General features: G+C 43.9%; 1 protein-coding gene and 1 long non-coding RNA gene across 2 annotated transcripts; both read right to left on the bottom strand.

Moving 5' to 3' along the window:
- Positions 1-26414, bottom strand: ANP32B (acidic nuclear phosphoprotein 32 family member B). Its single transcript, XM_047768009.1, has 7 exons — positions 26005-26414; positions 15227-15376; positions 11796-11918; positions 5834-6023; positions 3419-3543; positions 1681-1756; positions 1-456 (listed from the first exon to the last, which is right to left on the bottom strand). The coding sequence occupies exons 1-7, from the start codon at positions 26056-26058 to the stop codon at positions 389-391; spliced, it is 786 nt and encodes a 261-aa protein (XP_047623965.1). The 5' UTR covers positions 26059-26414; the 3' UTR covers positions 1-388.
- LOC125120166 (uncharacterized) lies at positions 9128-11769 on the bottom strand. Its single transcript, XR_007133266.1, has 2 exons — positions 10738-11769; positions 9128-9239 (listed from the first exon to the last, which is right to left on the bottom strand). It is a non-coding gene; the product is annotated as an uncharacterized LOC125120166 (long non-coding RNA).
- Positions 26415-27726: the final 1312 nt, after the last annotated feature.

Genomic DNA, 27726 nt, shown 5'->3' with positions numbered 1-27726 from the left:
CAAAATGTTAAGATTTTATTTACAAAGCTTCTTTGTTGTACAGAAAGTAAAAATGCTGTTACAATCTTGGTGTAACTGGTAGCCACAGGTGGTTGACTCACCAATCACAGCTATCCACGCTACAGCAAGAGTCTTACACTGAGAACCTAATAACATCGCTTACAATTCTGTTGGGGTAAGTCCCCAAGCTTGGTGGTGGATTTCCAAGAGGGACTAAAATGGAGGAAGGCGGAATGTCACAGGAACTATTCTTTGGCTCTTTGGGTGGGTGGGTGTCCTGGGGTTTGTATCACAGCTACTTTTTTTTTTTTTTAAACAGCTACCAAATCCATACGAGCAGTCCAACCAATACTGAACAGTTCTTTTTTTTTGTTGGTTATTTGGGATCTTAATCATCTTCTCCTTCATCATCTGTTTCTCTCTTCCTCTTTTCACCTTTCTCGTTTTCTTCCTCCTCTGTACAGTAACAAAAATTCACTTTGAGACAATTGGAAAGGCATTGCCTGTGCCTAATTTTGCTAATGGAGGTAACAACAACAAACTTTTTACTGACTGGGAGATAAATGCAGAGCAGCATCTCAAACCACTGCAAGGTTAACTCAGTTTTTCTCCATTTTAAATTGCTGTCTACCAAGTACTTATTTTTCTTACAGTGGTAGGTCCCAACAATTAGACATTAGCAGTTATTAAAACATTTAGCAAGGACTCTGGAAGTTAGCTAGGCTGTTTCTGAGCCAGGCTTACTATTACTAACAAGTGACCTTGAGCAGGCCTGGGAACTTCCATATCCCATGGGTGTGGGTGAAGAAAGATTTCTTACACTCCTTAGGTATTTGAGACATAGAGGCCAACACATCATTGTTTTGTCAACTAGCAAAAATTCATGGCCACTTCAATGAAATTAACTAGATCTTCATTCAATTTAATGTTCCAAAAAGCTCCCTGAAGCAGAGACTAGGTCCTAATCATTGCTGTAACGAAAGTAAATTTAGTCCTGCAACCTGCAGAGCTGAGATGCTGAGAAAGTATGAACTGTTGGAAAACACAGCCAACAGTCTGCTACTCTGAAACTTAACACAAGAGTTAGTTATTTTCTAACAAATAACTAGATGTCTCACTGGTTTTGGTTGTAGAAGGGAAAGGAGTAACACTAATAAAATTGGAGAGGTGCTATTTATGTCCTGTAAAAACCATAATCCAATTAAGACTTTTGTAATGGAAAAACTCCACAGCAATCTCATGCCTGACAGTAACGTAAATAATGGGGTCTAAAGAGCAGGTGGGTTGAACCAGTAGATGCACTGATGGGACTGTAAAAGCAGCTCTGAAGATCACCAGGGCCAAAGGCATTTTATTTTCTTCTCAGTGGCTTCAAAATATAAATTGAGACATTCCCCGGAAGTTCCCATCATGGCGCAGCTGAAATGAATCCGACTAGGAACCATGAGGTTGTGGGTTTGATCCTTGGCCTTGTTCAGTGGGTTAAGGATCCAGCGTTGCCATGAGCTGTGGTGTAGGTTGTAGACACGGCTCGGATCCGGCATTGCTGTGGCTGTGCTGTAAGCTGGCAGCTGTAGCTCTGATTAGACCCCTATCCTGGGAATCTCCATGTGCCTCGGGTGTGGCCCTAAAAAGCCAAAAAATAAGAGCCATTCCCCCAAAGCGCACATAGTAACCCACCTTCATCCTCATCCTCATCTTCATCCTCATCGTCTTCATCTTCATCGACTTCTCCATCGTGTCCAAATTCTTCTTCCTAAACAATGGTAAATAGCATACCACCATCATTAGATTAATTCTAATTAAGAAGTATGGGAAAAAAAAAAAAACTGTCAATAAACTTAACAGTCGGAGCTTCCGCTGTGGGGCAACGGGATCGGCAGCATCTTGGGAGCACTGGGACAAGGGTTTGATCCCCGGCCCCATACAGTGGGTTAAGGCTCTGGCATTGCTACAGCTGGGGCTGTGTTCGCAGCTGTGGCTGGGATCTGACCCCTGGCTGGGGAGCTCCATATGCTAAGGGGCAGCCAAAAAGAAAATAAATAAATAAAATAAATTTAACAGTCCATTCAAGGACAAAACTGTAATGTTATCTTCACCTACTTTAATATTAATGAGAATTGCTGGTTTTCCCTCAATTAATGAGCTTAATTTAATATTTTCTTTAAAAATTGCTTTTCAGAAGTAGCGTTTTATTTGACAGACATTTTTAAATTAGTACACAAACTTATAATAAATAATTCCAGAAATTTGAATTTTTTTTTTTTTTGCGCCTTTTTGTCTTTTCTAGGGCCGTACCTGTGGCATAAGGAGGTTCCCAGGCTAGGGGTCCAATAGGAGCTGTAGCTCTCAGCCTACGCCAGAGCCATAGCAACTCGGGCTCCGAGCCTTGTCTGTGACCTACACCACCAGCTCACTGCAATGCCATATCCTTAACCCACTGAGCGAGGCCAGGGATCAAACCTGAAACCTCATGGTTCCTAGTCAGATTCTTTAACCACTGAACCATGATAGGAACTCCCAGAAATTTGAAATCTTCAATTTCAAAACAGATATGGACAGATTTCTATATTACCTTTCTTATAATAAGCTTCTTTCAGAGACTTAATCTTATTAGACACCTATGAGATCATACAAAGGCTCATCCTTATATCTGTACTACAAAAGAATTGTTCTCAGGCTAGGGGTTGAATCGGAGCTATAGCTGCCGGCGTACACCAGCCACAGCAACACCAAATCTGAGCCACATCTTTGACCTACACCGCAGCTCATGGCAACCCACTGAGCGAGACCAGGTATTCAACCAGCATCCTCATGGATGCTAGTCACAACGGAAACTTCCATGATGACTAACTTTCTTGGTCTGTTTTCACAAATCCCCTTTAGGGTCAAAGTTAAGTCACTCTTTTCTCCTACCCTATGGCATTCAGCTTCTCAGAGATGTGGTATTGCTGGATGTCCCATAAACCAGACTACCTGCTCATTTAAAACAGGACCACATTTTTATTCAACTTTGCATCCTCAACTCTTTAACAACAGGCATATAATGTATTTACCGTATTAAGCTGGATACACAAAAAGTTCAGAATTAGTAAACACACTCTTCCCTTCAATACAATAAAGGACATACCATCCATTCTCGACGTTTTCAGTTTTCTCACTCTACTGAATGAATACTCAACTCACTGCTGCCTCCCAAAGTTAAAGAGTCAAAACTTAACGCTGCAGAGCCAAGCACTGTCTAGTTAGCACTAAGTATTCCATTTAGTATTTACTAAAAAGGGAAGGGGGCTAAATAAATCAGACTGTTAGTCTATTTACAAGTACACTAATTTCTTCAGAAGGCTCTTCTTTCTTTTTAAAAAAATCCACACTTGTAACTACAAATAGGAAGCAGAGAAGCAGGAGGTGCACTGACCTCCCCACTGACTTCATCTTCATCCTCCTCCCCTTCTACATCTTCATCTTCATCTTCATCCTCTTCATCATCAAACTCTTCTTCCTCGCCATCCTCTTCCTCCTCCTTGTCTTCATCTTCTCCTTCTGAAAAGAGCCCCAAAAGAATGTTAACTACCCTGTGTGTCTCAGAAGGCACACCTGCTAAGGTGGCGGGGAACTTTGGGTGGGTCTACAGGACAAAGGCTTGGCCACTCCAACGTCAGGGAAAACATGAACCAGTCACCTCCTTTCTCCCAAGCTGCTGCAGCTCAGACCCTTTGACCTGAATCCCATAAAATCCAGAGCTAGGTGTATGCTACAATACTTACTGATGATATGATACAATGTCTAGGACTTGCTTCACAATAAGGAAGGGGGGAAGTGGGTAAGAGTGTGTATGTACAAAAATAAGATCAGCCTTGAACTAATCATCACCAAAACGTAGTACTAGGAACATGAAAGTTAATTTTACTGTTATTTCTGCCTTTGTCAATGTCTGAAATTATTCACAGCAAAAGGTTACAAAAAGACAAAACAAAAAAACCCCAAAAAACCCCACCAGCCTCCTTCTCTGCAATAAGGGTACCACCGCTAACAGGTGTGCGAATCAGGATGTTGGGAAATACCTATAATAACCTCATGATGGAGATGGGGCTGGGGACAGTGGGGACAGTGGTGGCAGCCAGGCAGGCTGAAAAGCACCTGTGAGCTGTACCTCCACTCAATTTGGTACAGGCCTCTAGTCACTGGCTCTTACCTCCCTTGGTCCTGCAGCTCGCTGTGCCCGCTCCTGCCTCCGGACCCTGCAAACTTTTCCCTGTCTTTTCTGCGTGGCTAACACTGACTAAACCTTTGAGTCTCAGTTAAACATCCCTTCCTCAGGCTTCCTCAGCCTTGCCAGACCCCCTAACCTCAGCTCATCCGCTCTCACATGAACACCTAGTGTTTCTCCATGACTACACGCTTTGCTCACTTGTGATTACTTAACATTTCTCTTCTTAGTAGACAGTAAACTCCTAGTGGACAGGACCGTGTTTATCTTTTTCTTTTAACACTATTTTCCACAGAGCCTGGCATACAGGAAATTCTCAAATATCTGTTGCCTGACTGATCCCACTCTCAAGAACTGCCTTCCACTCTCCAAGGAATTTCCTTTACGGGCCCCTGCACACAGGTGGCTGTTCAACCCATTTAAGGTGAAGTTAAGTAGACTAAACTGGTTTTTAGGAACTGAGAACTAGCAGTGAAGGGAATAAGTGAGGAAAACACTTGGAATAAGATGAGACATCCTATTACACGTGTCCATCTCTTTTTGCCTTGTCTCAAATCTGCTGAGAAGAAAACCACATGCTTCCAGAGTACTACCCCACTAATTACACCCAAGGTGCCTGATGATGCTCTCTACTTTCTTGACCATTTCTGTCTTCTAAACTTCTATCTTTAAAGAGATATTGAAAAGAATGCTTCAAATACAGTAATACTGCAAATTCTAATATCATGAATTCTACATTAGGCTTCCTTCATGCTGACTGATATGAAAACTTACCGCTTTGCTTCCTCTAAGCCACTAAGAGGTGAAAAACCTTTTCTCCTGAGTGACTCAGAGTGAACAAGTCACCGTGCGAGGAAAGTACAAGCTAATCAGGAGGAATAGTTTAAGTAGAAAATATACAAAGATTCCTGAAGATAACTGGATGGAAAAAAATGTCAAAAATAAAATCTATATTCTAATTCCATGTTATGGCCAGAGATTACTTCTTTTATTAATGAAAAACAGAATCTAACGTATACTCCTCTAAAATCATTACCTCTTAAAATTCTAGTCATATATCACACGCAGGAAAGACATTTATATTTGGATATAAAAAACATGTATGTACCAAGTGTCTGCATTAAGTGCTAGGCCCTGTGAATAAAGGCATAAAATAATTGTAGAAAGGGACAAAAACAGCAGTGACAAGTGCTGAGAGGTACATAGGGGATGCTGTGGCACACACAAGAACCTAACCGAGCTCACCAGCTTCATCAAACGCTTCCCAGAAGTGTTGACCAAGCTGAATGCGGAAGGATAAGTAGACTGTAGCCAAGAAAGGGGGAGAGAAATGGCAAGAGGCCCGAGGCCACTGTCCTTTTAGTAAACCATAAACCACAAGTACTTCAGTGGGTTGGAGCACAGTGTGATGTCTAGGCTCCAAATTCAAGACCAACTGGCTAACAAAGCATTTCCTATTTTGAAGCATTTGAAGATTTCAACGTCCCAAGTGCTCCAAATTTAAGAGAATGCCTAGACGCATGGACATAAATTATTTTTTTCAATAGCAAGAGCATTCAGCAGCCTCATCAGGACCTCTGAGAGGCAGAAAATAGGTTCACTGGATGTTTTGTGCGCACTCACCTTCATCATCCTCTTCTTCATCCACACCATCCACCTCGGCATCTGAGTCAGGGGCTTCACCATCGTCTCTGTCATAGCCATCCAGGTAGCTCAGCTGGGGCAGGAGCTTGAAGACACTCTCTCGATAGTCATTCAGGTTAGTAACCTCACAGTTAAAGAGATCCAGGCTTTTCAGACACTCCAACTTTTTCTGAAGAAAAGGATCAAAAAATGTACCTCCTAAACCAAAGGAACAAGCAACAAAACCCACCTTCTAAAGAGGTAAAACTCTAGGCTCTATATTCAATTAGCTGCTACCTACTCAGCCTTACATAGGAAAACATTTCAAGTCCTTTGCAACCTTTCTATTAGGTCACTAGATTTTTAACTACTTTTTACCTTCTACCGCTACCCTCTAGAGAATTTTCTTTTGGCAGCATGAGTAGTCTTAAGAAATATGCCTTTGAAACATTAAAACTAGATCTTTTTAAAGTGTGAGACAAATCAGAGTTTAATATATCTGGTTAAATTTATTTAGTTATAAATAACTAGTTTTAATGTATGAGTAATCAAATGACCAGTAAGAACCCGCTTGATTATCAAGCAGTCAGTGCTCTAAGGTGGTAGTATAGGAGGGGGAAAATTAAATCAAATCAGTTAATTCAATCGATATCTTGAAATTCTTGAGATTTCTACTTGGAGACATAAATGTAAATACTCCAAAGGAATCTAGTAAAGCACAAAGTGTGGGGATGCAGCTATTTTTCAGAAAGGCAGGAGTCAATGTAGGCTGGGGGAAAGAGAAAGGGGACTCAGAGTTGAAACTCAGCAAGTAGAGAAACATTACACTCTTCTTTCTTGATTTTTGGGGAAAAGACTGAACATTACACTCTTCTTTCTTGATTTTTGGGGAAAAGTTCTATTATCAGAACTTTAAAAATTTTTCTGATTTTACCATACCTTCAAGTTTTGTTGCAACACCTCATTTGTTTAGAACTTCAGTTTCATCTAACTAAACCAGTTAAGATCTAAAAACTCGGCCCCCCAAGTTTTCTGAGCAGGTGAAGTGGACAGGAAAACATCCGACTCAGATCTTCATTATTATTATCAGTGTACCAGTATTTCAGTGCCAGGTCTGTTAAGTTTTGATTAAGGATAAATTACAAGATTGGGAGGACATAGGTAGTACTATAGGTAAGTAAGGAGATAGTAACAAAATGCCAAGAGACCCTCACAGAGAGCAAAAAAGGGGGCACACCTGTAAAAAGAAAACTCAAAATGTGAAGTACTATGTAGTCTGATGCCTTTTAAAACGGGGGCCTGTGGGGAGTTCCCATTGTGGCCCAACGAGTTAGGAACCCTGCTAGTATCCATGAGGATGCGATGCTGGTTCGATCCCTGGCCTCATTCAGTGGGTTAAGGATCTAGCATTGCCATGACGTGAGGTGTAGGTCACAGACGCAGCTCAGATCCCCAAACTGCTGTGGCAGAGACCAGCAGCTGCAGCTACAATTCTATTCCTAGCCTGGGAACTTCCATATGTTATAGGTGTGGCCCTAAAAAGCAAAAGAGGGGGGCCTGGGGGCATATGGATATATGGCTTCCTACGTTATTTATTTTTTCTTTTTAAAGCTGCTCCTGCAGCATATGGAAGTTCCCGGGTGAGAAGCTGAATAGGAGCAGCAGCTGTGGTCTACACCACAGCAACAGCAACACTGAATTTGAGCTGCATCTGTGACTACACCACAGCCTGCAGCACTGCTGGATCCTTAATCCACTGAATGAGCCCAGGGACCAAACTGACATCCTCACAGACACTGTGCTGGGTTCCGAACCTGCTGAACCACAACAGGAACTCCCACAAATTTAACTTTTAAAGGTTTTGAATCAAAAGATTTACCATTCTCTAAAAAAATATTAAGAGGATCTCTTCATGAAGTAAGTTGCAGAAAATAAATGCTGACGTTTAAGGATTTTGATACTTCATTGGAAATCTATTTCAATATTCACAAGGGCCTGGGAAGAGATACAGATGAAACAAAACCTTGTCTTCAGGATTTACGGTGTCTGTATAATTCTTGGGAGTTACAAAATGATGTCAAAATCTCTGCTTTAAAGCAGGGCTTGGCAAACTGTGCTGGCCCATCCTGCCCACCTCTTGTGTCTGTAAACTAACTTTCACTGGAACACAGCCACACTCACTTATTTATGTACTTTGTGTGGCTTCTCTTGAGCTATAACGGCAAAGTGGAGTGGCTGTAACAAAGACTAAGGCCTACAAAACCTAGGTGGTCTACTATCTGGTCCTTGAGAGAAAAGGGTTGCTGACTCCTGCACTCACAAACCTTCATTTTCTTCATCAAAGAGGTGCCCACATTTATTTTATTCTCACTGAACAGCCCTTGGGAGCACAGACCCAGGCAGGGTACACAGAACAGAGTTAAGAGCAACAGGCAAATGTACTCCTCAAAACAGCCATGTACACTGATCCAAGAGGTCGCTGATCCAATAATGTGCTTATGTATATCAGTCCCCTGAGGTCTTTCTTTAAGATAGTTGTCCCCAGCCCTAGGGCTCACAGGGAGAAACGCTTTTATGCCATGCAGCTTTCAGATTGGGTTCCTACTAGACAGTCCCTGAACTCCAGAAGCCCAGGAATGCGTTCTTGCCAAAGAGGGGGAAAAAATGTTGAAATAGCACCCCAGACAACTGCGGAACTCTTTTCACAAAAGGGTTGACTCTGTAACAGCTAATATAGAACCACAAGTAAATTTAGGCAGCTTTCCCCACAGAGGCTCAGTATAAATTCTTCACTCAAAGGAAGCAGCCATTTACTGTTCAATATTATTCCCTAGGAATGGATGTACAAAAAAATGCATACAACCCCTGATCTTAATGCTCAACAGTGCCCCAAGCACATTTTCTAACCCTACTGACCAGCCTAACACAGGGCCTCCTGTTTCTGAAACTCTGAATCCGTGACATTTTTGGCCACTTCTTTAGAAAGGACCCATATGAATAATTCAGACATGCCAAACAATATGCTAGAAAACAAAGTGAAACCAAATAAACATCAACAAAACTCCTAATAATGGTAGAACTCTAAAATTGTTTAGAGCAGTAAAACTGTGCTTTAAAGGTCCAAAATACACTACACACAGATATTCAGGATCCCAATGTAATGTGTAAATACGGCTTTAAAAAAAGAAAGAAAGAAAAAAAATTCACAACTCTACCATCTCAGAAATTTGGCCTAAAACTAATAGGCTATCCATAATAAACATTAAACATTTTATTAACAATAATTTTGCTTGCCTTCTTAGAATTTAGAAGGGCTTTGGGGGATGGTTTGGATGGCCCAGGTCTCTTAAAAAAGGTGTCCAAGGAAGTTTGAATTGATGCCTTCTTTGTCTCTCGATTAATGTCCCTGTAGTAAGCAGAGGCATTCACAATCATTGCATTGACTGTAAGAACTGGGCTCAAAGTAGACGGTGTTCAAAATGTATGTGGTTGATGAGGATGAGGATGGTGTTTTTCACAACTGAAGAATACTTTCAGAAGTCAAAATGGACCCAACATTTCCCCCGCCCCCACACTTTCTCCTACAGTTTTATTTATCCTTAAGTTGTAACTTCAGGAGACCCACCTAGTACATCCAGGAATCTGAACAGCAAGTTCAGAAGAATGGCAGGCACTCAGGCTTTCCCAGATAGCCCTGGGTGTGTGGCACTGTGGCTCTGTCACTGGCCTGCCAGGTGTGTGACTCTGGACAAGGGATTCAACCTCTCCTAAGCCTCAGCTTCCTCATGTGTAAAATGTGGGCCATGCTATGTCTCTCCACTCTGAAGAAATGTTGAGGATTATTAATAAGATAACACACATAAAGCATCCACTTTGGTATATCGTACAAAGCAGATCCTCTGCAAATGGTAAATATTTAAATGATTATTTCTCATATTTCACTGTCCAAGGGGATTCAGACTTTCATATCCACCAAAGGGCCCTAACCACATCACTGCCCAGGTCAGAAACACCCATGCAAACAACTCCCACACAACATTTGCTTCTGCTCTGCCTCTGAATGTTAGGACATTGACAAAAGCCTCCAAGAAAAAAATCAAAGATGACTAAGGTTGCCATGAGATTAGGCAATGGCCAGTGACCTAGCATGGAAACGTACTGCCTGGTACTCTGTTCTAGAGAAAAGGGATTCCTAAGTTTTCTATGACCCTAAATTGATAGGCTCGTCATTAACACAAACAAAGGCTTTATGCAGCCCATCTGACTGGGAGAGCCTAAGCACTTAATTTAGTGCTCCTGTTCTAACTCCCAGCTTAGGTCAATTTGGGTAGGAAAAAAAACGTGTAAATTAAAAGAAAAGAACAGGTCCCAAGGGCAGTGCAAAGAATGATGGACTTGGATTTGAATCCCTACTTGCCATTTATCCTGCGGCTTAAACTTGGTTTCCTTCTTTCTAAGAGGAGGACAGTTTCTCTTCTCTGCATCATATGAGGATACAACGGGCAGATGTTAATGTCCATGAATAAAGCAAAACACAATAAACGTTTGCTTAAACATTGGAAATGGGGATTGATTTGGAGGAAAACTAATTTAAGAAAAATAGGGTGCCCTCAAGTATCTGAGTTTAACAGGAAAAAAGGGGCAAAATTCACAGAGCAAAGGTGATCAACAGGCTGTTCCCAACACTTAATGAGAAATGAGCTCAATGTGATCCACTTAATGAAATGTAAAGGGACTTAGTAAATGGGGATTAAATCTATATTGGAGGAGTCTCAATTATCTGACCCTACATTATCTTCCCTCGAAATATCAATAAAGCATTCTGTGTAAGTGATATGAAATCCAAATATTTAAATATATTGTGACATCAGAAAAGATAGAGATAGCAGAAGGATGTCTCATACTCTTGGGTTCTACTCTGCTGGATCCTGAAAGACAGCTCTTATCCACTGTGTAGCCTCTCTTCCAATGTCTGCAAGTTAAATCAAATGGAAATACTGACTTTATGTACAACAGAAAAACAAACAAAAACCCAGAAAGAAGCCACAAAACTTCTTTGGGTGGTTATAAAACAAATCTGAGTTTCATTAGCCTTATTAAAATAGACAAGAATGTCATATTTAGGGGGGAAAGTCATTTAACAATCTTGAAATCACAGAATTTTCAGGTGGCAGCCAAAGCCCCCTACTCTGCATGAACCCTTGTTCTGCAGCTCTTTTCTGGCCACTTGTAACTTCCACATGGACTAAACCCCCAATTAGCTTAGCTTCCCAACTTACAAAGCAAGGTAAGTAAATACCTATTTTTACTCTCAGAATTCCTAAGAGGTAAGTAAGGCAGGGATTATCCTTTCTGCTTCATAAGCGAGGAAACTGAGGCCCAGAGAGAAGAAGCAATTTGCCCAAGGTCACACAGCAAGTCTGTAACCCAAGTGGCACTTAAACTTAACCTTCCACAGCTTATTCCAGGACTAAGAGGAGAATTTAGGGGTTCCCATGCAAAACTTTAGGGAACAGTGATCCAGCTAGAGCACAAGATCATGAATTAAAAGACCTAAAACTCACTGGAGCTGCCCTTGGATGGTACCTTCTACAGTCAGATATGCCACCCAACATAAACAGCCTTTCTGGAAAAGTACAAAAGTACAGAACAGCCTGGCCAGTCTGGGGAAAAAATTTGAAGATGGATGTTTAAGGCTATAGTCAATATGACATTTAAAAAGGACAAAAGAAAAGCGTTTTGAAGGAAGCCACCATAATAATCAGAAAGGGAGAGTAATGCCACAGGAACACACAACTAGTGAAGCTCTGATCTTTAAAACTGGACTCTTTCTATAAAAAGTTTACTATAAAAAAAATCACCACTTTCTCCATTATAACTTTCAATTATTTCCCTCACCATAAAGAAATATGAAAATGAAAATGACCAGTAAGTCCTGTTTTCCAAATTCTCAACTACTTACCAAAGGTTCCAGGGTGCTGATATCTTTCAGTTTATTTCCACTTAAGTTTAGATGTGTGAGATTTGGAAGTTTTTCTGCTAACATATCCAGACCTCCATAGATTCTATTGTCACTGAGCTCAAGCTGTTAAAGGGAAAAATGCACACGGCACACAAACACAAAAAGAAACACATATCATTAAGGTGTTAGAAGTAACCAATATAGTTCTTAAACACCAACCAAGATCAAATGATCTCTATTTTTTATTAGGGCACATACGCTCATTTTGTTTCATTAAACCCAAATAAGTTTACAGATCCCCAGAACACTTTGGGGAAAGAGAGACAATTTGAATGAAAAGAGTTGTGTTTTCTTAACCAGCTGCTAATTAGAACACTTTGCTGGTCCCTAATATCAGTGAATACATTTTCTAACCTAAAAAGTGGGTCAAAGCAAATTAGAATTGAGAAGTTGTAATATTCGATACCTGCCAAGAAGGGTAAATGGTCTGTGCATTCTAAGCAGCTTGTTCTGTGTGCCAAGCAAAGCTCACAATGCCCACTTGAAACCTAATCTGGTTCTGTACAGTGCTGACTTGCCATGGGGTTCTACATCTGGAAGCTACCAGAAATGCTGCCCTGAAAGCTATGGGAATGGTACAAGACTTTAAAGAAGCTCCATGACCTCAGAAAAGGGAGTGGGGCAATAGGTTCAAAGCTGACAAAACCAACTCCTCAGAGGATACTTTTTGCACAAACTTGGCAAGAAGCCTTTTTAAGAACCTACTCTAATTTCTTAGCTGCCGATCAAGCAGCATGGCAACTGGTTTGTCAATGAAGGAATGAACCTTCACCAAGGAATATTTGAATCTTAAGAGTAAAAGAAACTGAAGCGTGGAAAAATAAGATGGTTAAGAGCATCTAATTCAAACTCTTCATTTTGCAGATCCGAAAACTAAGGCCATATAGCTAGTTTCAATTTTAAGTGCCAACAACAGTTAACTGTATCTAACCTTTACACAGTACTTAAGTGCTAAGTACTCAAGTGCTTAAGGCACTATTCAAAGCACTAGAAATACATGAACTCATCTGATCTCACAGTAAATCCTACGGAGCAAGTAGAATTATCACCCCTATTTACAGAAAAGGAAAATGAACTATTGAGATTATGTAAGTGCCCAAGATTACATGGCTGTTACAGTGATAAATGGCATGAAAACTTACATGATTTAGTTGGGCATGCAATGAAATGAACTACATGATGCAGAGGAACTTCTAAAAATTAAAATATTTGTTGAAAGAATGAGTTTAAAAAACAGTAAATCTGGGAGTTCCTGTTGTGGCTCGGCAGGTTAAGAACCCAACTAGTATCCATGAGGATGTGGGTTCAATCTCTGGCCTCACTCACTGGGTTAAGGATCTGGCATTGCCAAGAGCTACAGCGCAGGTCACAGATGTGACTCAGATCAGGTGTTGCTGTGGTGTACGTAGGTCGGCAGCTGCAGCTCTGATTCAGTCCCTAGCCTGGGAACTTCTATATGGTGCAGGTGTAGCCCTAAAAAAAGCAAACAAAAAACCAACAACAACAAAAAAAGTAAGTCTGCTGCTTGGTTGTTTTTAAGTATTTCAGAAGAGAAAAAATGCAGTAGTTCAAAACTTTTTTCCTTCCAATGAGATAGTCCAATAAAAGATCTAATTGTGGTCTAGATTTTAAAATACATCTCTATACCAACAAGACACAAGTGTTATTATCTTTACATAGGTTTTAGAAATTCAAAATAGAGACCATTTCTCTTGGTTGTTAGAATATCGATACGTATAATATTCATATCCTTTCAACACAAATATCTTAAGAAGTAGGGACAGCAAAGCAGTCTGCCAAAGCATTTAGTGGCATATTTATTTTGAAATGAAATCAATGTTTAAATTTAGGAAACTTGTGACATTTACACACCAAAATTTCTCCCAGAACCTGTTTCTTTTTTCTTTTTGCTTTTTAGGGCCACACCCACGGCATATGGAGGTTCATCTGCAACATACACCACAGCTCACGGCAACGCCAGATCCTTAATCCACTGACAGAGGCCAGGGATGGAACCCGCAACCTCATGGTTCCTAGTCGGATTTGTTTCCGCTTCATCATGATGGTAACTCCCACTCCTGATTTTTAATTCATATACTTAACCAAAAAAAAAGTCCCTCTCGGGATTCAAGCAGGCAGGCTATAGGAACAGCTTACTTGTCTTTGGCCTAAATTTGACTTCAGATTTCTATGCGTATCTTTTTTAGATTAAAGGTTCAACTCAAACTCCCTGATACAGAGATGAGGTAAACAGTGGAGAATTCTGCAACACTGCCAATGGAAAAGGTACTGGGTTAGCAAATAGAAGATATGAGCTCTAATTCTGGCTCTACTATTAACCACTTTCGTAAGTGGCTTTAGGCAAATTACCATACCTTTCTGGATCTACTACTGTGCCTCTAAAACAAAGGCCGAGGCCACAAGATCTAAGTTTCTTCCACTTCTGACATACTGGGGGCTCTGTGACAGGTAAATGTGCAAGGACATGAAAAAAACATGTTTTTTGGGTGAGGGGGAGGTTGAAGGTGACAATGATTGATTATAATTAGACCAATAAAGCACTAACAATGAGCTATCAAGTAGGACAGGGAAATACAGCAATGTTGTTAAAATGAACTCTTGGAGTAAGTCACATTTTAAACTTCCCAGTCATTAAAAATTACATAATGGGGAGTTCCCACTGTGGCTCAGCAGAAACGAATCTGACTAGCATCCATGAGGACACAGGTTCGATCCCTGGCCTCGCTCTGTGGGTTAAGGATCTGGCATTGTCCTGGCTATGGTATAGGCTTGTGGCTACAGCTCTGATTTGACCCCTAGCCTGGTAACCTCCATGTGCCGTGGGTGTGGCCCTAAAAAGCAAAAATAACAATTATATACTGAGTTTGAAATACCATGGAGTACAAATTTGAAAAGTCTTTACTTAAACTTGGCCTTAACAAAAAACATGAAGAGTGGGAGGCACCTGTGATTCCTAAGCCAGAGCATATTAAGAACAAAAGTAGCTGACATTACAACAATAAATTCTTAACAATTAACAAGTAAATCATTAAAAAGATAATTATTCTTCATAACCACTATTTATTTATTGAGCATTCAACATGCACTACTTTCAAACACCACAGCCATTCTGGAAGGTCAGGTGGTATCACCAGTTTACAGGTGAGGAAATTGAGCCTTGGAGAGATTAAGTAACATGCAGAAGATCACTCATCAGGGAAATGATAGAGCTGGAATTCAATCCCTGATCTGCCCAGTTCCAAAGGCCATGCGCTTTCTGCTACACTAAATGCTTCCTTACAGATAGAATCATATATTTTCCCCTTCCCCAGAATGGTTCTCTCTTTTACTGTTAAAGAAAAAGCACTTACCTTTTTCAATTTAGGTAGTTTGGGGAGATTTGAGACTGAAATCAACCCTACATTTATTAAACTGAGGAACTCTAAGTTCACAAATTCAGCTGTTAAGCCCTCAATTTTCCCATCACTTGATTTGCAATTATCCAGCACAAGTTCTCGAACCTGTGGGTGACAGAGGGGGAGACAAGCTTTCAAAACCATATAGAAAACAAAGAACAAAGCAAAAACTCCAACCATATAGGGGCAGACTCTACTTAGACCTGTCTCAGCTATAAATAAAGGAAAAACGATTAAGCCTTTAGTAACAATATACTGATAGATATCAAGGGTGGGATGTCACACCATGTACAACAAAGATTTAAATTCTTTACTTTCCAGAAACAGAAACTATAGTCCTTAGGATGTAAGTGAAGAAATGACACCCCCCTTATTCTTTTTCCTAAATCTCTTCCCCAAGGAGTAGCTTTAACTACAAATGCAGAGTGAAGATTATCCCTTCCCAAACCACTCTCCCCAGCAACCCTTTTAGGCCAAGCCTAGCTCAAGGCGCAGGAGACTGTCACAAAGAGGAAAGCTTTACTTTTCCCATCAAGATCACTAAGAGATTTTGGCTACAGGTTTCTCAGCTACACATTTCCACTTGCGGTTTTATTAACTTTTACTTAGATTATCTTGATATTAGGAAAAGATCAAGACACAGGAGGTCTTAATTCAAAGACCATTCTGTGTTACATGTGAGAAAGCTATTTCTAGGGGGGGCAAACTGTTAGATATTAGGTTCTTTTTAGGCCATAAAATCTCCTTCTTTGGAGATCTTAATATTCAGAATTCAAATCCATCCAAAAGTATATCAGAATTGTGAATACTGATTATCTAATAAACAGTCTACTGTGTGACTATCTACCAGGATAGTCTCTACTGCTGTTCTTGCTCTGTGGCTGACTCTGAAGCTTGCAAGTTTTAAACACATTTTGATAAATTTACACTGATGCAAATTAGTTTTAACTGCCAAAGGCATTCTTGCAGTGAATCTAACACATTTAATAGCATTAATCAAGCATGTATAAGGGAAGGAGATGCTTGCTGACAGTTTTAAAATGAAAATAGGAGGTAGTAACATCTTCATCCTCTCATACAAAGTCCAAGGATACTGCTCTAGTAATTGCTATCATCTATGGAGAATTTATTCATTATTCTTTGTACCACCATACCCTCCCCCCAGTTAGAGAAGCAAACAGATTTAGAGATTCACCGATAACACCACAACTTCTCACTTGCTTCTTCACCACTTCTCACTCCCCTGTCTGCGTCCTGCTTTCAGGATGCATACAGGTTCCATTCTATCTGCTTTGTCACTTACAACCTGTGTGACCTTGGGCAAGTTATTTAACTTCTCTGTGCCTCAGTTTCCTCATCTGTGAAGTGGAACTTCTGTAGAAAGTAGGCTTGGGACACAGTAAATGCTGAGAAAGTAACCTCTGGGCAAGGGTGCAGGAGAATGACAAGGATCGTTGCAATTTATTCCTATCTGCACTAAGCATGTATTCCTCTTTTTTTTTTTTTTTTTTCCTTTTTTGGGCTGCACTTGTGGCATATGAAGTTCACAGGATACAGGTTGAGTGGGAGCTACAGCTGTCAGTCCACACCACAGCCACGCCAGATCCAAGCTGCATCATCTGTATGATCTATGCCACAGCTTGTGACAATGACAGATCCTTAAGCCACTGAGGTAGGCCAAGGATCAAACCTGCATCCTCGTGGATACCAATTGGGTTTTTAGGTAGCTGAGCCACAATGGGAACTCTTTGTATTTCTTTTGTATTAAAAAACAAACAAACATGCTGTGACCTGTGGTGTAGATCACAGATGAGGCTCAGATCCAGAGTTGCTGTGGTTGTGGCACAGGATGGCAGCTGCAGGTCCAAGTTGACCCCTAGTACCTGGGAACCTCCATATGCCACGGTGCAGCCCTAAGGGGAAAAAAAAGAAAGAAAAACAAACAAACTGGAATTCCTGCTGTGGCTCAAAAGGACTCAACAGCCTCTTGGGAAGGAGGTTTGATCCCTGGCCAGGCACAGAGGGTTAAAGTTGCAACTGTGGCTAGGATTTGATCCCTGGCCTGGGAACTCCATGTGCTGCAGGGTGGCCAAAAAAATAAAAGAGGAAGTAACCTCCAGGCAAGCTTTCCAACAGGAGTTCCCATTGTGGCTCAGTGGGTCACAAACCTGACCAGTATCCAGGAAGACTCAGGTTTTGATCCCTGGACCCGCTCAGTGGGTTAAAGGATCTGGCGTTGCTGTAAGCTGTGGTGTAGGTCAAAGATGTGGCTCAGATCCCTAGGTGCTGTGGCATGGGCCAGCAGCTGCAGCTCTGATTAGACCCCTAGCCTGTGAACTAACATATTTCATTGGGGGTGTGGCCCTCAAAAGAAAACAAAAAACAAAAAAACCCTAAAACCAACCAACCATTTAAAAAAAAAAAAGGCCACTGTAATCACCACTCACCTAAGTAGTATTGCAATACAGCTAAACATTTCCATTTCATTTGGGAGATTTTCTACAACTATTATCTGACAGAGAATTCAAAAATGTTATACAAGATGACACCAATATGTCAAAAGCCACAGAGGAGTTTAAACATTATACCTCGAGTCCACTGTGAAATCAACTCTTGGACATTGTTCTCAACTGACAAAATTCTGCTTTAACTAAGGTCATCAAAGACTACCATAAAGCTGGAGTTCCCTTGCGGCGAAGTGGGTTAAGGATTCAGCAATGTCACTGTAGTGGCTCAGGTGTGGGTTCAATCTGTGGACTGGGAACTTCCACATGCCGTGGCACAGCCCAAAAAAGACTACCATAAAACATTCAAATATGAGAGAATTAAGTTTGCTGAACCAAATAACAGAAACCGGGAGGGGAAAAAAGAAGTTAAAGTGGTCAAAATCTGCAAGTTTAACTGTGGGGTACAAAAGATGATAAAGAACTGAGGTTCGTTTGAGAAATGGGGACTATGTAGCTAGATGGAAATAGGAAGGAATGGCTTCTTTTTGAGAGAGAGGCAGATATGTAATGACTACTACAAAAGATACCAAATTTGTTTCCATGGGATATCCAGATGAAAGTATCCCCAGTCAGCTAGACATGCAGGTCTGGAGTTCAGGGGAGTTCTCGGTTTAAGTTCTGTATTTGGAAGTCAGGGCAGAAGCAATAAAAAATAGAAGGATGGAATTCCTAGGAAGAGAAACAAGGATGGAACCCTGGGGGATCCTGCAAAGGAGACTTAAGAAGAAGTGGTCTTAGTACCAATTAGAATTGGGTTTGTAGTACCCAAAGGTGACCCATTAGTTTCAACACTCCGAAAGGCTTATGAATAAAACATAAGAAGTAACTGGAAAAAAAAGAATTGAGGAAATTAGAAGGCAATTTAATTATCCATCAAGGAGGGACTAATTTCCAGAATATGCTGTGGGACAAAAATGGTAGAGAATATACAATGTGTTATCCCTTATGTAACATTTCACACACTTTTTTTTTTGTCTTTTGTCTTTTTTGGTTGTTGTTGTTGTTGCTACTTCTTGGGCCGCTCCTGCGGCATATGGAGGTTCCCAGGCTAGGGGTTGAATCGGAGCTGTAGCCACCGGCCTACGCCAGAGCCACAGCAACAGCAACGCGGGATCCGAGCCGAGTCTGCAACCTACACCACAGCTCACGGCAATGCCGGATCGTCAACCCACTGAGCAAGGGCAGGGACCGAACCCGCAACCTCATGGTTCCTAGTCGGATTCGTTAACCACTGCGCCACGACGGGAACTCCCACACTTGCTTTCTTATAGTCTTCTCAAGAATTCTTCTCAGGGAAAGTTGACTGGCTGGGAGACTTCCACAACCTTTGTGTGTGTGTGGCCACGCCACAGCAGAGACCCAAGCCACTGCAGTGGCAATGGATCCTTAACCTCCTGCACCATAAGGGAACTCCTCCATAACCTTATTTAAACATTTCAATAATAAGAATATTAATCTATTTTTAAAAAGGTCACTGCTAGGGAGTTCCTGCTGTGGTGCCGCCGGTTTAGTATCCAGTATTGCCTCAGGACAGTGCGGGTTTGATCCTAAGCCAGGTGCAGTGGGTTAAAAACCTGGTGTTTCCCAGGTATAGCTCAGATTGGATCCCTGGACTGGGGACTTCCATGTGTCACACGTGTAGGGGTGGGGGAGTCACTGCTTCATGGTAAGGTCATATCTGTTTTAGTTACCACCATATTTCAATATGAGAAAAAGCCTTCAGGAGTTGCCTGGTGGCCTAAGGGTTAAGGAAGGACTCAGCATGGTCACTGCTGTGACTTGGGTTTGTTCCTTCCATGGGTGCAAGCCTTCACAACTGTCAAATGAAGAAAAAAATGGCATAGAGGTTTGCATCAATCAGGACTGCAGGGGACTGAGCAGATGATGAACCAGGGGAAACTTGGATATGAAGAGAATCTACCGTCTGATCCTAAATATACTCAATTAATGCAAAGCATTTACTGTTTGTCACTTACTATTTTGGTATTTTTTTTTAGTCTTAGCAAGATAAAACAATATTACTTAATATGCTTTTAACAACTCTAAATATTTCTTAACGGCTAAAGAAATTCTAAGCATATGGATGTACCAGAGGTTATAATCTTCTCTGTTGAACACGTTTCTCATAAATAATGTCATGCTGTCTTTTTATGTGAGACTCATTTTATTTATTTATTTTTTCTTTTTTAGGGCCATACCTGCGGCATATGGAGGTTCCCAGGACAGGGGTAAATCAGAGCCACAGCTGCTGGCTGACCTACACCACAGCTCGGGGCAACGCCCAATCCTTATCCCACCGAGCTAGGCCAGGCATCGAACCCGCAACCTCACAGTTTCTAGTCAGATTCAACTGCACCGTGCCACAATAGGAACTGCAAGATTAATTTTATTTATTTATTTACTTTTGTTTTTTTTGCCTTTTCTAGGACCACTCCCACGCCATATGGAGGTTCCCAGGCCAAGGGTCGAATCGGAGCTGCAGCCTCCAGCCTATGCCACAGCCACAGCCACTTGGGATCCAAGCCCTAAAAAGACCAAAATCTAAATAGGACCCTGGTGAAAAGGTGTCTGTGTTTAGGCACCATGACAGCAGCATGAAATAATTAAACCTTCCCTCTCCCCAATTTGCTTCCTGCAGTGTGAAGGAATCTAGACTGCCTTAACAAGGGAGGTGCTTGGAGCATGCGGGGCAGAGATAGTGTCATGGCCTCCTAATTAGACCCCAAATAAACAAAAGGTTCTAATCAAGGAAAAACACCCTACTCTTTCTTCCTCATGTCCCAAATCCTCTCAAGGCTACCATCTAATACTGGAAGGTTGGGCAGGTACTTCTCTATTTGTGCATTCAACTTAGGGAGCTATTTGATCCAAAGTAGTAACTGGATAGACTAATACTGGGGGCCAAATTTACTCTTCTTGATCCCCCATTTTCCCAACTAAACTAGCTTTTTGTCAAATATGAATTTAAGTAAACATTTAAGAACTAAAAACAAAATTCCAAAACATTTCCTATCCAATTTTTTTGTTTTCTATAGCCATCAGCAAAGCTGATGCGCTCACAACTAGTCAGTGAAAAATTTGAAATCTACTATAGCCAAGTTACGGGGATTGGAGCTAGTAGCCGCAGGAGATCAAGACATTTTCTTTTCATCCTCTCCAATGTGCTCTCATTTCCTATTCCCCTAGTTAGTCTGGGGGGAAAAAAAAATCAATTTTCCCTACCTGCTTGAGTGACCTTCCCCATTTATCAGTTATAATTTGTTATAAGAGGGAAAAAAAGATATGGAGGCGTAAAGGTCATTATCAATTCTTTTAGTTAGAAAATACATGATTATTGCAGTAAGTGAAATAATCCAATAATGTGGAAAGTGGAGCTCCTGTCATGGTGCAGCAGAAATGAATCCGAATAGGAACCATGAGGTTGCGGGTTCGATCCCTGGCCTTGCTCAGTGGCTTAAGGATCCAGCGTTACCGTGAGCTGTGGTGTAGGTCACAGATGTGACTCAGATCTGGCATGGCTATGCCTATGGCTGTGGCGCAGGCCAGCGGCTACAGCTCCGATTGGACCCCTAGCCTGGGAACCTCCATATGCCTCGGGTGTGGCCCTAGAAAGACAAAAAGACAAAACAAAAAACAAAACAAAAAAAAACAAAAATGTGGAAAGTAACTCCTGCCACCTTTGACAATTTCCAGCCTCATGAGTTAACCAATCTTAAAATCTTCCACCCTACTATTATTTTAAAAGTACGTTTTCAAAAGACAACAGAATTTACAATTAGTAGTTCTCAAATGTTTGGGTGTCATGAAGGAAGGAAACATCCATATCCTACTGATAGGTAGAGAAATATTCTAAAAAGCAATTTGGCAGAGATTCACATTACAAAATGTTCATTTCAGTACTATTTAAAAAAGCAAAAATCCTTCTGGTCACTTAATGTGAATGGTTAAATGATCTGTATAGACATTAACAATGAGACTGTAAAATAATAAATTGTGCCATAGAAGATAAAGATGTTTACTACTATATTAGCAACGAGATAGTATATGCATTAACAGTATAATTTGAGTTCGGAAAAAATTAAACATTCTCGTGGACTCTACACCAGAATATCTACATGGTAGTATAGGTGTGTGTGAGATTTTCAGGTTCTTTAAATTTTTCTTATTTATATCTACTATTGTTTTGCTTATCTGCATCTAATTTTTCCTCAATGAAGAGGCACTACTTACATAAGGAAATAACCCCAATTAGCGGCTATTACAACCAATTAGAATATCCCATTGAGCTCAAAATCACAACAGACACAACAATAAATGCCAAAAGTGGGGGAGTGGGGATTTAAAAATACATAATGAAAACCTGTAATGTAAGAAAACCCTTAATTCTCCAGTAAATTGGGCCTAGGAGAAAAACTATTATTTGTGGGATATGAAATGTCTCAGTCAAGCATACAGGGTTTCACAGGGGCATAGATTACAAGCCACAGGAACTGCATGGCTTTCTCTTTTGAACATAAGACTGAAGGACAGATGTTCCCAGATCCATAGTTAATAACAGTGCCATGTTTTGGAAAAATAGAAAGATGAGGGCCTCACATAATGAACAGGTGTTTTTTCCAATTATGGAATATATCTAAATTTGGTTTACGTCTTGATATTGCATGTCTCTTCACATCTGATACCACCACCAATATGTGAATCAATATCAATGGTACTTTCTGGCACTATACAATTTGCTCTCAGTGAAATTAACACTAATATTTTGTATAAAAATTTTCCTCTCCTTGCCTATATTTTTACTGATCATTATTCTTTTCAAAGATATGTTAAAATGCCATCTTAAGCCACTTTTTCCACTATGAAAAGACACTTCTGATATAAAGAGGTGTTTTGGACTTACAAGGTAAACTGTCATCAGGGTCTTCTTCAACCCCCCCCAAAAAAAACAAAAAAAAAAACAAAAAAGCCATACTCAAAAGCCTATCTGGTCTTAAAACATTTATGATCAAGCCTCCACTTACTCTCAAGTAGTCTTCTATTCCACCTGATGACATCTGGAATACGCTATTGTGCATTTAAGAGCGTTGTGTTATACCAATACAGTCAATGGAGAGAGGGTTCTTCCCCTTTCCCCAGTCTCACCCCACAACAAACCCATAAGACTTGCTGACTTAGAATCATCTTAGAACCTCTCACTTACCTTAAAGATGATGCTTTTGTGCTAAAAATTTTAAACTCTTCTTTTAAAATTTCCTTTAAACCGGAGTTCCCGTGGTGGCGCAGTGGTTAACGAATCCGACTAGGAACCATGAGGTTGCGGGTTCGGTCCCTGCCCTTGCTCAGTGGGTTAAGGATCCGGCGTTGCCGTGAGCTGTGGTGTGGGTTGCAGACGCGGCTCGGATCCCGCGTTGCTGTGGCTCTGGCGTAGGCCGGTGGCTACAGCTCCGATTGGACCCCTAGCCTGGGAACCTCCATATGCCGCGGGAGCGGCCCAAGAAATAGCAAAAAGACAAAAAAAAAAAAATTTTCCTTTAAACCTACAGCACCCCCCCCCATCAGTTGAAGGTCAAGGCTTTCCTCTCCTAAGAACCTCTCTTACTGGTTTCAGTTTCCCTGTTACAGTCCCTAGGGGACCCTTTGCCCCCACAATCTTGGCTGGCTCTTATGACACTCTCCCAAGGCCCCTAACTTGCACCTAGGCAACAGGCACCACCGGTTACTGAGGCTTCAGAATGGAAGGGGCTGCGCTCTGCCTCACACTGTTTTTCCAGGCCCTGGCATGCTGTTGGCAAATATTTATTTAATAAAACCAGTGAATTACTGTAGAGCAGTACTGTCCAATACAGCAGCCCCTAATCATTTGGGACTTTTGAGTACTTGAAATGTGAATAGTGCAACTGGCAAAATGACCTTTTAATTTAAAAAGCCACATGACTAAAAACTGTTTTGGCAAAAGGGTAAGGCTTAAGTTGATTTCATGGGGAAAAAAAAAAAAAAGGCCCAACGCACTTAAATACTTAAATATGCATTTTAAAAATCAGTATTAGTTATTTCATGTGTGAAAAAATTCCATATACACCACCAGATCAGTTGTATTTCTTCTCAGAGGGAGCCACAGAGCCCTCAGCCGAGCATTTTAATACTGCTCTACACACCTTGCTAAAATCCAAATCCCAGATCTTAAGGCACTTTAAAGAACCATATACGTATTTTTCTTTTTGGAAACTCGGGTAAATTTAATTACTCACGTTCACCTGATTTGGACCTGAGCAGTAATAATTCAAATGTCTTAATTACTCTCCTCAAAATTAGGTTGCAAGTTTCAGTGTGAAGAGGCTTAAAGGTTCAATGTACTAGCACGTGGCCGACACAAAATGTCTGACTGATGGACGGAAGGGACGACCGCGGTCAAATCTCAACCTTAAAACTCAGGGGACAGAGTCGAGACGCCCACCACCAGAGGTCTTCCAGGGAGGGGTGGGAACACCAGATGCAGTAGGGCCGCACCTCATTTGTGGGGACCTCAGAGATTTAAAACCCCTGGCACAGCAGGGAAAGCCTGCTTGACGAATTCCCACAAGTTGGCAACTTGTTACCCAACGCTACCTGACTGCCCGAAACGCGCCCGTCTCCAGTGTGGGGCGCAGGGGCGGGAGGGGGTGGTGAGGGCTTCCCCCGGGCCTCCCCTCTGCCTGGGGACGCCACTCACCCGCGGAGGGGTTCTGGCAGAGGCGCGGCCTCCCAGCGCTGGCGCCGGGAAACATGGCCCCGCGCCCTGCCGCGGGAAGCCGCTCTACTTCGCGGGGAGGGCGGGGTAGAGAATAAAGACGCGACTCTTCAAGGCCCGCCAGCGACTCACGGAGCCGCGGCAGGCGAGCACCGGCCTGGATCTGCGGCTCTGAAGCACGTGCGGGGCAGCACCCTCCCGGCAAGCAAGCACAGCCGAGGCCCGTCTGTACCCGCGACTAGGGGCGGAGGCGGCCTCCTGCCGTTGCCCTTTTAAGAAGGGGGGAGGGGGCGGCAGCGCGCCCGAAAGATGAGTCGGCGACGGCCGGAGCGCTCGGCTCCCGCCAGTGCGAGCCGAGCCCTGGCGAGGCCCGCGCCAAACAAACCGCAGGCTCGGCCAAGGGAGCGGCGGCTCAGAGCCACCGCCGGTGCGGGCAGGCAGGGCCGGACGGACAGAGCCCGCAGGCCGACTCACGCGGCGGAAGGAGACGGGTGCCCGCCAACATGGCGCTGCGTCGGCCTGTGGCGCGCCTGGGCTGACGCGAGGAGCCGCCGCCCGCCCACACCGAGGGGCCAACCTCCCGGGCAGGGGCCCCCGGGCTCCGCCGCCGCGGCGCGGGGGGGAGGGAGAAGCCGCCTACGCCACAACTGCTAGCTCGGGCCGAGCGCGGCCTGCATTTGGAGACCGGGACTGGGGAAGGCCTGGGGGTCGAAAGGGGCGAGAGAGATAGGTAGACAAAGTTTTATTTTTAGGCTTGAAAAATGGCGGGAACCGACTCCTTTTTTCAAACTTGGCCTCGGGAGGGGCGTCGCTTGCGCCACCTCCGCCACCCGGGCTCGCCCCTCCCCCGCTCGCGCGCGCCAGGCCGCGCCTGCCCAAGCCCCCCGGCGCCTGAGGGGGCTTCCTGTCCCCCTTGGAGGCAAAGAACCCCCTGTTCGTCCTTCCGCTCCCGTCCTGGCCTGACCGGCGCCAACCGCGAGACCTGGCTGGAGGAGCCTCCTGCTCCGCTCGAGCCCCCTCCCGGGCCGGCCGGGGGCACGCGGAGGCCGCCCTGGCCCGCAGCGGGCCCAGTCCGGACTGGCAGCGCGGCTCCTCCGTAGGCCCGGCCTCCGCCCGGCCGCGCATCCCGGGAGGCTGCAAACATGGCTCCCAGCGTTACACAACCCCCTCCTCCCTCTCTTGCCGCCGGCCACACGCACACGCGCTCCTTCGGGAAAGGACCCCGGCGGGCGAAGAGCTCAAAGTTTGCTTTCCCCCACCCCACCGCCTTCCCCGGACGGCCGCAGGAGCCCGCGGGCGCCAAAGAGTTAATCCCGCGCGCTCGCTCCCCCCTCCGCGCCCGCCCGCCTGCCCGCCCGCCCGCCTTTCCCGTCCGAGCCCGCGAGCTGCGCTCTTGCCCGCGCCGGGGTCGGCGAGCCCGCGGCTGGGACCCCGCAGGTGGCCACCATTACATGCAAGTCATCGGGGGGGAGAGGGAGCCCGAAGGGGATTCTGCTTACAGCTGCCGGGGTCCGGTTCCTCAGCTCCAGGTGGATTCTCTTCTTCATGTCCATGTTTCCCTCTTCCCCCCTCTTCAAACTTAACTTTCCGCAGCGGGGGCGGAGGGGGGAGAGGCTCCCAGCCTGCGCAGTGAGGGCCGTCGGAAGGGGTCTGCTCGAGGCAGAGGCCGGCGGCGCGGTCCGGGGCGGCTGGCGGCGTGCGGGCAGGAGAGCGGAGCCCCCGGAGCCAAGTTACTCACGGGAGCGGAGAGAAACCATGGAGGGAAAAGGGGGCTGGAGCGCAGCGCTGGTCTCACTACCGCCGCCCCCGGCCGCGGCTCCGCACTGCGCTTAAACCGGCGACGCGGCGCGGGTGGCTGCTCGGCTCGACTCGGCCCCGCGCGGCGCCGCTCGGCTCGGCGGCCGCGGTGCACCAAGGACGGGGCGGGGAGATGCGCGGCGGGAGGGGCGGAGGCTGGGGGGGAAAAGGCGCAGCCCGGGGGACAGGAGTGGCTTCTTCCCGCCCTCCGGTCGCACGTGGGGTGGCTGATGTAAGACCCACCTCGGGGGCTTCCCCGCCCGTCCCCCAGCTGAGACCTTGGGTCTTTCCTCGACGCGCCTGGAGACAGGTCTCCAGCCCGCGCTTGGAAGTTTGCCGAGCGGGCTGCGGGGAGACTTTGCGGTCGGTCTTGGGGGCTCTCTAAGGCCAAGCCCTCGCGCCGAGCCTCGGCCAGGCCAACCCGACACCGGCGAAGGCGGCAGACTTGAGAGCGCGGGACCGGGGCTTTCGGGGTCACCTCCCGCTCCCCCCCCCCAACCACAGCATGGGGCCAACAGCACGAGACCTGTGTTTTCTTGGCCTAGTGGGGCTGGAAGTGCTGTGAGGACCCCCGTCGGGGGGCAGAATCGCTGCCGGCCCGCGCTGTAGCGCGTGGCACTTGGCGGAGTCGGCCATTGAGACCGATGGGGACGGGGTAGCCCCGGCCGCTTGCTCAAACCGCAGAGATGCGAGCGTTCCAGAGTTCGGGAGAATCTCCCTGGGTTTTCTAACATTAAGTATAGGCTAGTGGAGGCAGTAATTAGCATTTCTAATGGAGCCTCGGAGTTTACCGAGGTTCCTCAAGACTTTTATCTCCTTTATTTTTAAGGGCACCCCTCTGAGGTGTGTGGATTCTTGTTGGTCTCCAATTCGGGGAAGCTTGGCAGGTAGCTTTTGTCATGGGCTGCCTCAAAAAGCTCCCTGAGAGACAGGGTTAGAGCACTAAGTCGGTTTTGCAGACCTCTGGGAAGTAATATGAAGTTACATTCATCTTAAAATAAGTACATACATCACGTGTCAAATCAGATACCATCTTAATTCTAGTATAGAGAAGAAGCTCCAAGATTGAGAACAATTTAGGAATAGAGAAAAACAATTCTATGGCATTACCATAAGTTTTTCTTAAAGTTAAGACTCCTCTCTTTCACCTAAGTTCATTTAGTGGCAAACAAAACTATATCGATTTTTAAAATATCAGATGCAGGAAAATGTCAAAGCAGAAAAATTTCAGGAGGGTTATGGAAAAAGGCAAAAACTTTCTAGTATGTAGTTCCCTTGTATTTTAAATGTTAGTCTTAGCAGACGTTTTTGTGATGGGGAAATGGTGAGGGCAGTGCTGTTCAGGATGTCACACGAGGTCTGTAACTAAGGTTATGAGAACCACAGGACTATGAGATGAAGGCTTTTACGAAAAACTAAACTTA

Source organism: Phacochoerus africanus, chromosome 2 (assembly GCF_016906955.1).
Source record: "Phacochoerus africanus isolate WHEZ1 chromosome 2, ROS_Pafr_v1, whole genome shotgun sequence".
NCBI lineage: Eukaryota > Metazoa > Chordata > Mammalia > Artiodactyla > Suidae > Phacochoerus > Phacochoerus africanus.
Note: the sequence above shows the minus strand (reverse complement) of the source record. Positions and strands in the feature narration are given on the sequence as shown.